We start from the raw sequence: 17,552 nt of genomic DNA, 5'->3' as shown, positions 1-17,552 counted from the left end.
CTTTTCTCCCTGTAACTTTTGACACCCTTACTAATCAAGAGCCTATCAACCTCTGCTTTAAATATACCCAATGACTTGTTCTCCACAGTATTCTGTGGCAATGAATTCCACAAATCCAATAGCCTCTGCTAATGAAATTCCTCCTCATCACTATTCTAAATGGATCTCCCTCTATTCAAGGCTGTGCCTTCTGGTCTTGGACTTCCCCCACTGTAGGAAACATCCTTTCTATGTCCACTGTATCCAGGCATTTCAGTATTTGATGGGTTTCAATGAGATCCCCCTGCCCACCTTGTTCTCCAGCGAGTACAGACCAGGAACCATGAAATGCTGCTCACACGTTAACCCATACGTTTGTGAGTCATAAATCTTGGGCAGGACACTGTGGGGAAAATCTTATCCCAAAAAGAGGCATGGGATTTCTCACATCTATTTTAGAGGGCAGACTGCAGTGGAGAAAGAAACACATCTGTTAATTCTGCCTTGCAGGTCATAGAACACGGACCATAGAGCCGGAACAGGCCACAATGTCTGTTGCAGACTAATTGAACTAACGACTATGAATTAAACTAATCCCTTCTGCCAGCACATAGTCCATATCCCTACATTCGCTCTTCTTCCTCCTCCCATCAGATAGAGGATACAAAAGCCAGACAGTGTGTATTAGCAGGCTCAAGGACGGCTTCTACCCTGTCCCATAGTAAGATAAGATGGACTCTTGTCCTCACAATCTCGCTCATTATGCTCTTGCTCCTGCTCTGCACTTTCTCTGTAGCTGTTGCTCTTTATTTTGCATCTGCTTTGTTTTCCCCTGTAATGCCTTAATGCACTGTGTAATGATCTGATCTGTAAAAACAGAATGCAAAGCAGATTTTTCACTGTAAGTCAGCACATCATCATTATGTGCCATGTTGTATAAAGTTGGGGATCATGGTCTTTCCAATGCCGTGATTGTTCTTGGCAAATTTTCTACTGAAGTGGTTTGCCATGGCCTTCTCTGGGTAGTGTCTTTACAAGATGGGTGACCCCAGCCATTATCAATACTCTTCAGAGATTGTCTGCCTGGTGTCAGTGGTCGCGGGTGATTCTCAGCAGCTGCTCATACAGTCATCTACCACCTGGTCCCGTGGCTTCACGTGACCCCGATTGGGGAGTGGGGGGGGGGCTAAGCAGGTGCTACACTTTGCCCAAGGGTGACCTAAAGACTAGTGGAGGGAAGGGGCACCCTCACCTCCTTTGGTAGGGATGTATCTCCACCCTACCGCCCTCCACCAGTACCTGTGACATTAATATTCCAATTCTAATATTCACGTGCCTGCCCAAGATCTTCTTCAATCTCTCCATCACCACCCCTGGAAGCACATTCCAAGCATCCAGCAATCTCTGTGTTTAAAAAAAAACCAACTCTTGCCCTGCACATCTTTGAACTTTTCTCCTTCTCAACTTAAAAACATACCCTTTAGTATTAGAGATCCATCGAGATTTTGAGTTTTTGATGGTGGTGCAAGTGGGATTTGAACCCTGGCCATCTGTGCTACCCACACAGTTCCAATCTGCTGTTTTTATTATTCTTTAGTTCATGAGTTAGGTTGTGAAGCCAAGCATTGTCAGTGTGGTTCAGCTAGTACAGAATGTAGAACCACCGTGCTTCTGTTCTGTATTTGAAGTGTGAGTCTGCCACTTGATGGCACTGTGTATAAACAGTAGTGTTGAGTCTTACAGGGCAACATTGTGGTAAGAACTGATGCCTTGATAGTCTCATGAATTGTGGATGCTCATCTCTGGAAGTTGGTGTGAAATTATGCATTGCCTGGTAAAAGCAAATTAACACTGCATCTCAAATCACTTCAGTGCCACTTTTAAAGTGAGGTCACTGTTGTAAGTGATGCAGTTAATGTGTGCCTACCAAGTTTCCCACAAATACCACATGTATCTTCTTTACATAATCTGCCATGTTTCCATTCCACCTTCCATTCACTATATATTTCTCTCCCACTCTCTTCAAACCTTGCTTCATCTCCGCCCCTCCATCTTTTTTTTTAAACTCTACCTATCACCCACTAACACGTGTCTGTTAGAGCAATATAGCAGACAGCTGTAGGTCCTTCCTAGAACGTTGAACCGTACAGACCCTGTGGCCCTTCAGCCCACAGTGTTTGCTCTTCCTTTCTGAGCCTTGTGGTGCAATGGACAGCAACCTTGTCGTTCCTTTAGCATTTGCCTGTATTTTATGAGGCCGAGTTGCTAGCTTAACACTCAACCCAGCATGGATTTGAACCTTGACCGGTGTGTATGCCACTACACCTCCGGTTGGCTCACAGTGCTTAGCTGACCTTTTACACTGCTCTAAGATCTGTTTAACCCCTCCTTCCCACATAACCCTTCAGTGTTCTTTCATCCATGTGCCATCCACTGATGTCTCACTGCTCTTGTGTAACTCAGTGCAGGACAGTGCCTCAGATTAAACGAGCCTTCATGGTCCGAGCACAGATTAAATATCCTTTTGAGAGTCTTCAAATTCTGTGCAGATATGTTGATGATGGTTTAGTAATGCATAAGGGACAATTAACTGGTTTAGACTGTGAGTGAAAACATTTTGTTTTTGGTTATAGGCGATTGAAACAGCGTTGGATTGTCTGAAGAGTGCAAACACTGAGCCCTATTACCGTCGCCAGGCCTGGGAAGTGATCAAATGCTTTTTGGTGGCAATGATGAGCTTGGATGATAACAAGCATTCACTGTACCAACTACTGGCCCACCCAAAGTACGGAAGCACAGATTCATTTCAGAAGATGAGAATGGTTCCTTGCATGTCTTACTTGCAGTAATAGTTCCCTTTTACATTCCTTTAAGACTCAACTAGTTTAATTTACTGGTGTTTTTGTGATGGCATAATCATCTTGAAAAAGAACTTCTTCCTTTTTGGAAAGGAAGAGATTATATTTCTTTTTAAAAGAAAAGATTATATTTCTTTTTTATGCACTTGTACTTTAGTTTGAATTGACATGTGTCAACTAGGGAATATATTTTCTATACAACATAGTCATGGACATCCCCTAGCTCCTCTGACTAGGCACACACTTCCTCTCTTCTCCTTGATCAGTCCACTAGTCATCCTCCGGTTCTTAACATACGGGTAGAACATCTTGGGGTTTTCATTAATAATGATCACCAAGGCCTCCTTATGCCCTCTTCTAGCTCTCCTAAGTCCATTCTTTTGTTCCTTCCTGGTTACTTAGTAACTCTCTACAGCTCTGTCAGATCCATGCTTGACCTGATCCCTGTACATCTCGAGTAGCTGTTTTCATGTTAACCAGCAGCTAATTTAATTATTTATTGAGATACGTTGTGGAAAGGTCTTTCCAGGCTTTTGAATCACATTGCTCAGCAATCCCCCAATTTAATCCTAGCCTAATCATGGGACAATTTACAACGATCAATTTACTACCGACTGGGAGGAAACCAGAGCATTCGGAGGGAACCCACGCAGTCAAGGGAAAAATGTACAAAGTCTTTACAGGCAGTGGAGGAAATTGAACCTGGGTCATCTTTTGGAAAGTGTTGTGCTAACCCACTACAAACCAGATATCTGTCGAACAATATGTTCATCACACTTTATGCTCATGTTGTTAAAGCTCTTGAATAAGGTATCTTTTTTAGCCTGTGGTTTTAGGGTTCTAGTCTCTCACCTGTCCTTTCCACCCTGATCAGTACGACTATGCACCTGTAAGATCATAAGAAGTGGGAGCAGAATTAGACCGTTCAGCCACTGAGTCTGCTCTGCCATTCCATCATGGCTAATTCTACTTTCCCTCTCAGCCCTACTCCCCTGCCTTCTCTCGTGACCTTTCATCTATGTGCTTATCTGCGAATCTCTTGTATGTCCCTGTTGTATCAGCTTCTACCACCATTTTGAGCAGTATATTCCAGGCACCTGCCACTCTCTTTTTGAAAAAAAAATCTACATCTGACATCTCCCCAAAACTTTCTTCCAGTCACCTTGAAAAGATGTCCTTTAGTAACACATATAAAATGTTGGATGAACTCTGTAGATGTTGCCTGACTTGGCCGATTTTCTGCAGAATTTTGTTTGTGTCGCTCTGCATTTCTAGCTTGTGCAGAATCTCTTGTACTGTATTTATGATTTGTTCTCTGTACAGTATAAGCTTTTGCTGCTTTGGGTAAAAGGTGCTTGCTGTCCACTCTATCTATGTCCCTTATAATCTTCAATACCTCTGTCAAGTTGCCTTATTTTCATTTGGTCCAAAGATAAACGCCCTAACTCGCTCAACCTTTCCTTACAAGACATGTTTTCTAATCAGCTCTTGAAGGTACTCCTCCCGCTTCCCTTTCTTCCATGGTCTTCTGTCCTCTCCTATCAGGTTCCCCCTTCTCCAGCCGTTTATCTCTTTCATCAATCAACTTTCCAGCTCTTTACTTCATTCCCCTCCCTTTCTTCTGGTTTCTTCTTTCACATGCCATTTGTACTTATTTCTCTCCTCCCCCCAATCTTCTTACTCTGACTTCTCCTGATCCAGTCCTTTGCAGTCCTGCTGAAGGATCTCAGCGCGAAATCAGTTCACTCTTTTCCATAGATGCTGCCTGGCCTGCTGAGTTCCTCCAACATTTTGTGTGTGTTTCTCACCCTGGTAAATCTCTGCATCTTCCCTAAAGCATCCACATCCTTCATCTAATGAGGCGATCAGAACTGAACTCTGTGTGGTCTAACTAGGGTATTATAGAGCTGAAACATTAGCTTTCGAAGATAGTTATTGAATTGCTGACATGGTGGAATTAAGCTCAGATAAACGTGCATAGTCGGATAAGAAAACAGACTATGCAGGAAGTACTCATGACCTGCAGAGTACAGGCATTTAAATTTGCAGATTCTTAACCTTTCATTGACCTGAAAGGTCAGTGGTATTTGTCTCCACAGAAACTGCCCATCGCTGCAGGCATTTATTGCTTTAGTTTTGGACAAGGGACGATTTAGATATTAAAAAAAGTAGAATAATTAGAATAGAAGTACTGATTAGATCTGTAGGGAGCTGCTTGCCGTGAGATGCCACACTCTGACACCGTACTATTCACAGATTTTGCTTGTAAGAGTCCTAGAGCGCTAGGGCAGAGGAACAGGCCTTTTGGCCCATCTAGTCCATGCCAGATATTATTCTGCCTAGTCACATGCATTCACTCCTGGACCATAGCCCTCCATACCCCTCCCATCCATGTACTTATCCAAATTTGTCTTAAATGTTGACATCAAACCTATATTCATCACTTCTGCTGGCAGCTTGTTCCACACTCTCTGAGTGAAGAAGTTTCCCCTCAGGTTCCCCTCAAATGTTTTACCTTTCATCCTTAACCCATAACGAGCTGTGGTCTCACCCAACCTCAGTGGAGAAAGCTTGCATCCATTTACCCTGTCTATACCCCTCATAATTTTGTACACCTCTATCAAATCTCCTCTTTCTCCTACGCTCCCATGATGCAGTCCTTATCTTTTCAGTCTTTCCTTATAACTCAGCTCCTCAAGTCCTGGAACTACTGAGAGTTTGAAATATCTTAAGAAAACAAAATTAAAGATTTGAAATAAAGGAAGTCAATCCCACCCACACACAAGCAGAAGCCCATGAACTAATCAGATTTTACCTGTTATTGCCACTGAAATAATTTGGCTCCTGGCCAAATTTATTTCAGATAATCCCGTTTTGTATTAGTTTGGTTTTAGAATAAAGTTGTCTGTGAAGGGACAGTGATAACGGCCTCTTGCATGAACAGTCTGGTTCCATATCAGAATGGAAACCATTTTAAAATGGAGCCAGACTGGAACCATTCTAATATGGAGCCATTACCACTCATTGTGATGGTTAGAAATAAATTAAAAGTCTTACATTTTATGACCTTAAGATCCCATGGTGCTGTGTTTTAAAGCAGAAACCACTTGATTCAAAATGCTAGGACAATGTTTAGTTTCATGAAGCTCTGCAATTATACTACAACTTAGAAACTTGATCTTAGAAAACATGAAGGGAGACATTGTCTAGTCACTGCACTTCTGTTGGTCTAGACCTCTTTCCCTCCTGAAGATTAACTGGGATATACGGGCGCGCACATGGTCACACACACAGACGGAGGCGCGCACACACAGACACGTTATAAATGTGGGAAGTCTGTCCATTGTGGGGTCATAGCTAGGGTGACTGCGCTCAATCTTTTTTCCCCAGAATTGGGGAGTGAAGACCTATAGGATGTAGGTTTAAGGTAAGAGGGAAAAGATTTAATAGGAACTGGAGGAACAGGGTTCTTGTAAATCATGTAGGGCGATACATATGAGCTAATTGTGGAAATGGTTGAGGCAGATACAATCAAGGATCAACTTTATTCACCATATACATTTACATGTATTAGGAATTTGCTGTGGAGTGGTGATTAGAGTGTGACATGCAACCAAAATAAATTATAAATAATTATGTATATTTAAAATTAATACAAATATGGAATAGAATGTACATAAATACCAGCATGTATGTTTATACAATCTAAAAGAGGTTTAAAGTGTTTACAATGTAGAGCAGTGCAGTGAATGTGGAAATAGATCAAGGGGGGTAGGGGGCCAACTAGAATGATTGATCAGATTATCTGTCTGGGGAAAGAAACTTTCAAGATGGCATCAAGTTTTAGTTTTAATAGCCCTATAGTGCTTTCCAGAAGGGAGCTTTTGGAAAAATCAGTTTGCGGGCTGGGTAGTGTCTGCAGTGATCTTTCCTGCCTGCATCCTTCTCCTGGACACGTCCAAGTCCTGCAGTGATGGTAGACTGCAGCCAATGACCTTTTCTGCTGTCCTGGCAGTTCACCGTGGGTTTTTTACACTGTGAGAGGATGCTGCACCAAACCAGACAGTAATGGCTGATGAGAAGATGCTTTCTGTGATGCCAGTGTGGAATTGCACCAGTATGTTCTGTGGAAGATGGAATTTTACCAACTATCAAATGTGTTTAGGACATGTATGATAGGAAAGCTTTAGAAGGTTTTGGGCCAATTGCTGGCAAATGGCATTGACCTGGATGGGACAACCTGACCAGCTGGGCTGAGGGGCCAACTTTATGAATTATCGGTGAGGATGCACCCAGTGCTCAGCCAGGTACCTGTTTCCAACGTCCTGTACCCAATTGCTTGAATAAAGGGGAGTATAATGGGGGCAGGAAATAGTCTCTCTCTCTCAATTAAAGTGACGCAGAATTGTAGCAAGTGACAAGGGCCAGCAGTCAGAAGTGCTTCTCCATCTTGGTATAATAGTTCTGTATGTCTGCCAGATTGATTAATATTTCAGCCTTTCAAATCCAAATGCAAAGAGTTGAATGCAGCACTCTGTAAATATTGAAACGTCACTCAATAATCACATTTGTTTGTCAGTGCATGGACATTTTGGAGCAAGCTTACCTTATTTGTAGCAGCCACTCCTGAATAGTGCTGATGAAATTAAACCATCCATCTTCTTTGTAGTCAGTTGCTGACAGTATTAAAATGGAGTAATTGAATTGGGTCAACTCGATCAAAATGTACAAGAAACGCTTCTACCCACTGCGTGGTTTTCATGCCTGGCTTGGTAATCAGGCAGCAAATTAATTTTGTTTTGTCTCATAGCTTCACAGAGAAGGCGATACCTAGCGTGATTATATCGCACCGCTACAAGGCACAGGACACTCCCGCTCGTAAGACGTTTGAACAGGCCCTGACGGGTGCGTTTATGTCTGCTGTCATCAAAGACCTGCGGCCCAGTGCCCTGCCTTTTGTGGCCAGCTTAATCCGTCATTACACCATGGTGGCTGTAGCTCAACAATGTGGTGAGTTGGTGTCACCTGCCAGGTGGCTGAGATTGAATGCAACTTCTTGAAGGTTTGGAAAATCTAGGGAAAAGGGAAAAGAAGGAGGGAAGTCTCTGTTCTTCCATTTATGTGTGTGAAACTCCCAACTGTAGTTCACATTGGCCATGGGTGCAGAATTCTGGCCCTGTGGCATCAGTGTACCCTTGTCTGTCTTTATCTATATTAATATTCATTCACTACTTTTGTTTTGCTTTGTTCCTGAATCAGCATAGATAATTTCACTCACCTCTACTCTGAGCTATCTGTATCATTGTACATATCTGCCTACCTATCTATCTACTTACCTCCTGTATCTATCTACCTATTTGCCTACCTACTTACCTTCTAACCTACCTATCTATTTTTACCTACCTAGCTATCTACCTATTTATCTGTTTTTTGCTGTTCTTTTTTTTTTGCACATTAGTTGTTTGTCAGTCTTTGTATGTGTGTGTTTTTTCTATTGATTCCACTGTATTTGTTTTACTGTGAAGGCCCACAAGAAAATGAATCTTAAGGTGGTAGGTGGTGAGATAAACGTACTTTGATAATACATTTACTTTGACCTTTGAAAGCACTTCCTCAGATCAATAATGCAGGTACTCTGGTTTTGCAATGTAACTGCACAGACAGTTATTTAGTTGCCAAATTGGATTAAGGAAAGGTTTTCCATTTCCAAAGCACTAGCTCATGTCCTCCTAAATCACTTTACCGTCAAGGAAGCGCTATATAAAGCGTATATGTAGGCTGTCAGCTTCACATTTAGCTCCCACAAACACCAGAGGGGTAAATTGACTAGTTACTTTAACTGGAAACATTACGCTATGATGCAGTAGGCCATTCTACCCACAAAATCCCTGCTGACTAAGGAGTTTCTGTACATCCTCCCTGTGGAATGCTTGGATTTTCTCCTGGTCCTCTGGTTTCCTCCCACAGTTCAAAGGTGTACCAGTTAGTAGGTTAATTAGTCATTGTAAAATGTCCCATGTTTAGGTTAGGGTTAATTGGGGTTGTGAAGTTGCTGGGGTGACATGGCTTGAAGGACCTGGGGTGCCTACTCTGCAATGTTTTGCTAAATAAAATTAAAAATGAATAAAACAACTTGCTGGAGAAATCAGGCATCAACAGACAGCTGATGTGTTCCCATTATGATTTTTACCTCTTAAAAAATCTGCTCACAACCTCTTTTTTGCCACAAGTAGGCAAAAACCAGCTTCTCCAGTTGTGACTAATGAATAGACTCCACCTCCCTAGATCTTAGAACATAGATATCTATAGCATATTACAGGCCCTTTGACCATGTAACCTACTCTAGAAACTGCCTAGAATTTCCCTACTGCATTGCCCTCTATTTTTCTAAGCTCCATGTACCTATCTAAGAGTCTCTTAGAAGACCCTATTGTATCCACCACCATCGCCAGCAGTGCATTCCATGTACCCACCACAGTGCATTCCTTCTAGTAAATACAGTTCTGGTCACCCCACTATAGGAAGGATGTTGAGGCTTTGGAGGGGGTGCAGAAGAGGTTTACCAGGATGCTGCCTGGATTAGAGAATTTGGACAAACTTGCGCTGTTTTCCCTGGAGGGGTGGAGTCTGAGGGGAGATCTGATAGGTGGTTATAAGATTATGAGAGGCATAAATAGAGTAGGCAGAGAATACCGTTTTTCCACGGTTGAAATATCTAATACCAGAGGGGTAATTTCAAAGGAGATGTGAGGGGCAAGTTTTTTTTTTTACACAGAGTGGTGGGTGCCTGGGGTGGTGGTAGTGGCAGAAACATTAGGGAATTTTAAGAGATGTTTAGATAAGCACATGCATGTGAGGAAAATGTAAGGATATAGATATTATGTAGGCAGACGAGATTAATTTAGTTGGCCATTTGACTATTAATTTAATTGCCTCAGCACAACATTGTGGGCCAGAGGGCCTTTTTGTGCTGTACTGGTCTATGTTCTAAATCTTCTCTGTGTTCACATGAGATCATTCACACTCTTCCAAAAGTTAGGTGACCAGAGATGGATGTGATAGTCCTGTTGTGGTCTCAGCAGTGTTTTATAATGTTATATTGGACCAGAGCAATGTGGATTGACTGGCCTGGTTTGACTTCCCATAGATGCTGCTTGACTTGCTGGGTATTTCTCACATGTTGTGTTTATATAATATAATGGCTTCTTTAGCCCATTAATGCTTTCATTAATTAGATTTTATTTGCTCCCCTTTGGACTCCACTTTCACTTCAGCTATTAGTTATTTTGTTTGGACTTGATAATTCGTTGATTTATAAGTGTTACGGTTATTCAAATGGATTCTTGGCAGCTTTGTTAATGTCTAGTTAAGCCGTAGCTGGAGTATTGCTTTCAGTTCTGGTTGCTCCTTTATCGGAAGGATGTGGAGGCGTGCAGAAGAGGATTATCAGGATTCTGTGTGGATTAGAGGAGATGTGTTATAAGGAAGAAGATGAGTTGTTTTCACAGGATCGGCTTCGACAGAGAGTTGGTATCTTTCTCCCAGGGTTGGAATGGCTAGTACCATAGGGCATGATTTAAAGTAAGTTCAAAGGAGATGTGCAGGGCAGGTTTTCCACACAGAGAGTGGTGGCTGCTTGGGTTGTGCAGCCAGTGGTGGTAGTGGAAGCAAATACAATAGAGGCATTTAAATGGGCACAGAAATGTGCGGAGATTGGAGGGTTAAGGACATTGTGTAGGCAGAAGAGATTAATTACACGTTTATTCACTATTTTAATTTGGCACAACATTGTGGGCAGAAGGGCCTTTTCCTTTGCTGCATGAGTAACACACACAAAATGATGGAGGAACTTGGCAATTCATCAACCTGCCCTAATGAAGGAACTGGGCCCAAAATGTTAGACTGTTCAGAATCAAGGTTTAATATTACTGACATACTGTATGTCATGAAATTTGTTGTTTATGGCAGCAATGCACTGATTGCTAGTGTGTGTGTGTGTGTGTGTGTGTGTGTGTATATATATATATGTGTGTGTGTGTATGTATATATATATATATAATGTACACACAGAAAATTAAGTTAAATAAGTGGTGCCAAAAGAGCACAAAAGTAGTGAGGTAGTATTCATAGGTTGTTCTTTGATGTTCTTTCCTCTCCATAGATGCTGCTGAGTTGCTGCAGCATTTTGTGTGTTACTGTGGATTTCCAACATCTGCAGAATGTCTTGTGTTTACCCTTTCAGTACGATTTATGCTCACTGCTGTTTGCTTGCAGGCCCATTCTTGCTGCAGTGCTACCAGGTGGGGAGTCAGCCTAGCACTGCCATGTTCCACAGCGAGGAAAACGGATCCAAAGGAATGGACCCCCTCGTCCTCATCGACGCCATCGCCATCTGCATGGCTTATGAAGAAAAGGAGCTCTGCAAGATAGGGGAGGTGGCTCTGGCTGTCATCTTTGATGTGGCAAGCATCATCTTGGGCTCGAAGGAACGGGTCAGTGGTTCCAAATTTCTGAATACAAATATGCTGCATAATATCTTTAAACGATGCAGTGCAGTGTATTCACAAACTGAAGAGATTCTGCAGGTGCTGGAAGCCCAGGATAACACAGACAAGATGCTGGAGGAACTCAGCAGGGCAGGCGGCATCTATGGAGGGGAATTAACAGCTGACATTTCGGACCAAGACCCTTCATCAGGTCACCAGGACCCTTCATTGCAGTAACTAGCAGATAGCACAATGCTATTACAGTTCGGGTGTTGGGGTTTGGAGTTCAGTTCCAATGATGTCTGAAAGGAGTTTGCACGTTCTCCGCACGAGCACCTGGGTGTCCTGTGGGTGCTATGGTTTCCCTCCACTGTCCAAAGATGTTAATTGGTCATTGTAAATTGTCATGTGATTAGGCTAGGGTTAAATAAGTGGGTTGCTGGAAGGTATGCCTGTTGGCTGGAAGGGTCTGTTACACCCAGTAACTCTAAATAAATAAATAAACAAAAAATAAGTAAATACCTCGAACGTATACAGAGCTGCTTGCAACCTCATGTTACCATAGAGTGCTTTATAACCAGTGCAGTGCTGTTGAAGTGTGGAAAATCCAGCTGTCAGTTAGCGCACAGCAAGCTCCCACTGTGGTGTTCCTTCGAGCAGATGGCCTCTGTCAATTAAAAGCAAACCAAAGGATAAACATTAAGCAACACACACAAAATGCTGGTGGAACGCAGCAGGCCAGACAGCATCCATAGGAAGAAGCACAGTCGACGTTTCGGGCCGAGACCCTTCGTCAGGACTAACTGAAAGAAAAAATAGTAAGAGATCTGAGAGGGGGAGGGGGAGATCTGAAATGATAGGAGAAGACAGGAGCGATAGAGCTAAGAGCTGGAAAGTTGATTGGAAAAAGGGATGCAAGGCTGGAGAAGGGAGAGGATCATGGGACGGGAGGCCTAGGGAGAAAGAAAGCGGGGTGGGGAGCGCCAGAGGAAGATGGAGAGCAGGCAAGGAGTTATTGTGAGAGGGACAGAGAGAGAAAAAAGAGAGGAAGATAATAAATAAATAAAGGATAGGGTAAGAACTGGAGGAGGGGCATTAATGGAAGTTAGAGAAGTCAGTGTTCATGCCATCAGGTTGGAGGCTACCCAGACGGAATATAACAGGAGACTGCAGATGCTGGAATATGGAGCAACATACAAAGTGCTGAAGGAACTCAGCAGGTCAGAGAAATGGACAGTTAATATTTCAGGTTGAGACCCTTCATCTGGGCTGTAGTCTGCCTGACCTGCTGAGTCCTTCCAGCACTTTGTATGTTGCCAAGTATAATTGCTGGCTTCTTGTGCATTCATTTCAGAATTTTTGAGAATATCATTTTAAAACCGAGGTGCATATGATCTTCTCACAGAATCTCTGGAAACTAGAGTTTATAGGGGCTAGATTTTATGAGATATTGAGTGAAAATTGGTGCATTTTTGAAAGATTAAGAAATTGAAGATTATGGGGAACAGTCACAGAAGAAGTTGGGGAAGACTCCATGATTTTCCTCTCTCTTCACTGTCTGGATTAACGTGTATGTATGCTGTGTGTTGTATTGGTTTCTTAATGTCACATGCATGTAGATACAGTGAAAAGCTTGTGCATACTGTTTATACAGATCAGGTCATTAAACAGGAGCTAGAACAAGATAAAACAATAAAAATGCAGAATAAATTGTAACAGCTACAGAGAGTGTAGTGCAGATAGACGTTAAGAGACAAGATCATAATGTTATCTGGACCTGTGTGTCTGTGATGCTGGTTACTGTACCTGTACCTCACCGTTCTTGTGCACATGACAATAAACGTGACCTTATAGAGCCTCAAGCAGAATGGCTTTGGTTATATTCAGTGAGAGGGCAGACTTGAGTTCTAGCAAACTTAGCAACAAACACAGAATGCTGGAGGAACTCAGCAGGTCATACAGCATCTATCGAGAGGAATACACAGTTGATGTTTTCAGCTGAGACCCTTCACCCGGCCCAAAGCGTTGACTGTTATTCATTTCTATAGATGTTACCTGGCCTGCTGAGTTCCTCCAGCATTTTGTGTGTTGTTGTTCTGGATTTCCAGCATCTGCAGAATGTTTTGTGTTTTTGAATACTCTTATCCTGCTTCAATGTTCTTATAGTCTTTAGACTCCCCTACTTCAGTGAAGTGTCATTGATTTTATTTTTATATACTCAGATGCAACAGGGCAGACAGATTAACATTTCATCTGTAAAGCTGATATCTGGAATGTCTTGCTCTGGTCTTAAACTTATGACATGACTCTTCATAAAATTCCTCTAGGCATGCCTGCTGCCTTTGTTCTCATATATCGTGGAGCGTCTCTGCGCCTGCTGTTACGAACAAGCCTGGTACGCTAAACTCGGAGGTGTCGTCTCCATCAAGTTCCTAATGGAACGCCTCCCTTTGATCTGGGTCCTGCAGAATCAGCAAACCTTTCTCAAGGCTCTCCTCTTTGTCATGATGGATCTGACAGGAGAGGTACTATGTTTTTCTTATGTGGTGGTCACAAGAGGTTCATGGTGTGTTTTGTGTGGCTCAAATCATAGTCATTGAGCACTACAAGACAGAAACAGTGCCTTCAGTGCATCAGTCCATCTAGTTCATCTCTTACCTGTATAGATGCTGACCTGTTGTGACTTTGCATGGCAGTGTCAGTGGTAAATGAACATTCAATCAACTGGCTTTTAGATGCGAGTTGGGCTATCAGTGTAAACCTGGTTGAATGGTTATTGAAGTACATATAATCTCAGTTAAGTTGATTATCTAAGTAACTAATCTGGCCTTGTGTGTATATAAACAGCATGCAGCTTTGTGTGTGTGTGATCGAGTCATAGAGCACTGCAGCCCAGAAACAGGCCCTTTGGCCCATTTAGTCTGTGCTGAACTATTATTCTGCCCAGTCCCTGGACCATAACCCTCCATGCCCCTCCCATCCATGTTCTTGATGCAAACTTCTCATAAATGTTGAAGTCGGCCCCGCTTCCACCACTTCTGCCTGCAGCTTATTCCACACTTCACCACTACCCACCCTGCAAGCTGCTTTTCCAGGTGCTGGAATCTAAAGCAAATAACAAACTTCTGGAGGAGGGACTGAACAGGTCAGGCAACATATATGGAGGGAAATGGACAGTCGACATTTCGGGTCAAGGCCCTTCCCCTGGACTGAAAGAAAGAGGAGAGATTGCCAGCGTTAAACAGTAGCTCCTATCTAGTGCAACTGCAGAGACAAATTTCTGTTCTGGAATTTCCAATCAGTTCATGTTAGCTAGCATTGCCTAGTTCTCAAACTGCAGTCACGCATTGTGAAGCTTGGTATGGGTAACTAGAGCACAGACGGTTCTTTCGGCCCATTGAATCTGTACCAGCCATCAACCCATTGCAACCTATCTTATTGCCGCCTTTTATTCTCACGTTCCTATTAGCTCTCCCAACCCTTAGATTGTACCACAAGGGCACCAGGGGAAATTTACAGCGGCTGGTTGTCCTACCGACCTGCTCATTCAACGACGTACAGGTTAGAGTTAGTGAGTTGTGGGCATGTTATGTTAGTGACGGAAGCATGAAGACACTTGTGGGCTTCAGCTAGCACAGAGGTTCCCTACCGGGGGTACTCAGGCCCCTTGGTTAATGATTGGGGTCCATGACATTAAAAAGGTTGGGAACCCCTGACCTAGTACATCCTCAGACTGCGTTGGTTATTGATACAAACAATGCACTTCGCTGTGTGTTTTGATGTACATATGAGACATAAAGCTAATCTTTAAGCTTTAGAAACATTTAAGAGGCTTTTAGATAGGCATATAAAAGTACAGAGACTGGAAGGACATGAACATTGTGTTGGCAGAAGGGGTTAGTTTAGATAGACATTTAATTACTGGTTTAAGCACAACATTGTGGGCTGAAGGGCCTGTTTCTATACTGCTTGGTGTTCTAGATGCATGTTCAAATTGCTGAACTCCAGTCTGAGTGGATGAAAGTGAAGTAGTAAATTGGATTTGACATTTGCTTCGCAGGAGAACCCAGAGAGTGGTAAAGGTGTTTGCCTCTGTCTGGAGTTCTGTGACTAGTGGCGTGCTGCAGTAACTGGTGTTGGGCCTGTTGTTGTTTGTCATCTGGATGATAATGTGGTTAACTGGATCAGCAAATTTGCAGATGACAACAAGACTGGGGTGTAGTGGACAGCAAGCTTGCACTGGGATCTGGACCAGCTGGAAAAATAGACTGAAAAATGGCAGACGGAATTTAATGAAGACAAGTGTGAGGTGTTCCACTTTGGGAAGACAAACCTGGGTAGGACTTCCACTGTTCACTGTGTGCACTCGAGAGATCTGAGACTCGAGATCCACAATTCCTTGAAAGTGGCATCACAGGTAGATAGGGTTGTAAAGAAAGCTTTTGGCGCATTGGCTTTCATAAATCAATAGATTGAGTACAGGAGTTTGGTTTTATGTTGAAGTTGTATGAGATGTTGCTGAAGCCTAATTTGGAGTATTGTGTGCCGCTCTGGTCACCTACCTACAGGAAAGATGTCAATAAGATTGAAGGAGTGCAGAGACAATATACAAGGATTTAAAATTTGCCAGGACTTGAGCACCTGAGTTATAGGGAAAGGTTGAATAAGTTAGAACTTTATTCCCTAGTGCATGGGAGAATGAAGGAAGATTTAAGAGAGGTATACAAAATTATAATGGGTATAGATAGGGTATATGCAAAGAGGTGTTTTTCACTGAGGTTGGGTGGGATCAGAACTAGAGATCATGGGTTAAGGGTGAAAGATGAAATGTTTAAGGAGAACATGAAGGGGAGCTTCTTCACTCAGGGTGGTGAGAGAGTGGAACGAACTGCTGGTGGAAGTGGTGGATGTGGGTTCATTTCAACATTTAACAGAAATTTAGATAGGTACATGGATGGGAGGGGTACGGAGGGCTATGGTCTGGGTGCAGATTGATGGGACCGAGCAGATTAATGGTTTGGCATGGTATAGATGGGCTGAAGGAGCTGTTTCTTTGCTGTAATGTCTGACTCTATATGCATATGCTCAGTTAACTATGCTGATCATTTAAAAAGTGATACTATATGATAAGATGGGACTATAATTGTAGAAATACTTAACTGTGAGTCTCTTTTATAAGCATTTGTCCATCTACAGGAAATAATGATTCTTGTAAAAACCAGTGATAGCACACAATTATTTACCAAAGAGAGAAGACTATTACTACAGCAACGTTAGACACAGAGCTGAAAGAGCCTTCAGCTATTTCTGTTCTATATAGCACGGTGCTTGCTGTGTGCACTGAATATCCCCTGCAATGCCAGCTCTACCTGCCATGCATATATTTCATGTGAAAAGTAGTTTCACATTTAGCACTGAATACGTCCTGCAGAGAGGATGATCTGACCTGAAATTAAATGTTTGGCAAAAGAGAGTTCAATGCTGGAAAAAAAACATTTTGAAGATATGCAGCGGTGGAAAGATTAATAGGAATTCAATTTTTGGTTTGGAGACTTTAGGTGAGGTGGCAAGACTATGACTAACAATGGCACGGTAGCGCAGCGATTAGCTTAACGCTACTGCAGTACCAGTGACCATCGTTTGGTGTTCGATTCCTACTGCTATCTGTAAGGAGTTGGTTCATTCTCTCCATGATGGCGTGGATTTTCTCCATGTGCTGTAGTTTTCCTCACATTCCAAAAAACAAACCGGTTAGGGTTAGTAACTTGTGGGCATGGCTATGTTGATGCCAAAAACATGTTGTCACCTATGGGTTGCCCTCAGTACTGAAGACTTGGACCGTGTTGGTCATTAACACAACTGACTACTTTTCAATGTTATGTGACACTAATCATTAATTTATGTCCAGAATAAAAAATCATGTATTTGTATAGTGACCTTAACATTGTAATACATTCCAGGCTTCTTCAAGGGAGTAATGGTGATGAAAGCTTGGCATTGGGCCATACAAGGAAAGATTGGGTCAGCTTGGTGAGGCGTGAATGTTTGTCTTAAAAGAAAGAGAGAGAGCTTTAGAGAGGGAATATGAGCTTAGAACCCAGGCATCGGAGGGCGCATACCTCTGGTGGAGTAATTTAAAATTGTAGATGGAAGATTGAAGAAGTTTGGAGATCTCCAAAGTCTTTTATGGATTGGGAGAGGTTGGAGGTGAGATGGGAAGCTGGTATCA

At 42.6% G+C, this 17,552-nt stretch overlaps 1 protein-coding gene across 2 annotated transcripts in view; it reads left to right on the top strand.

Annotated features, from left to right (window-relative positions):
* trrap (transformation/transcription domain-associated protein) overlaps positions 1-17,552 on the top strand; it is a 317,959-nt gene that overhangs the window by 62,341 nt on the left and 238,066 nt on the right. For both annotated transcript variants that reach the window (XM_063059362.1, XM_063059361.1), the window contains exons 22-25: positions 2,613-2,764; positions 7,648-7,847; positions 11,112-11,329; positions 13,651-13,848. In XM_063059362.1, the coding sequence (XP_062915432.1) occupies positions 2,613-2,764; positions 7,648-7,847; positions 11,112-11,329; positions 13,651-13,848 (768 nt within the window). The remainder of the gene's footprint in view (positions 1-2,612; positions 2,765-7,647; positions 7,848-11,111; positions 11,330-13,650; positions 13,849-17,552) is intronic.

This window comes from Mobula hypostoma, chromosome 9, assembly GCF_963921235.1.
Source record: "Mobula hypostoma chromosome 9, sMobHyp1.1, whole genome shotgun sequence".
NCBI classification, from domain to species: domain Eukaryota; kingdom Metazoa; phylum Chordata; class Chondrichthyes; order Myliobatiformes; family Myliobatidae; genus Mobula; species Mobula hypostoma.
The sequence above is the reverse complement of the archived record's forward strand: the minus strand, read 5'-3'. Positions and strand labels throughout refer to the sequence as shown.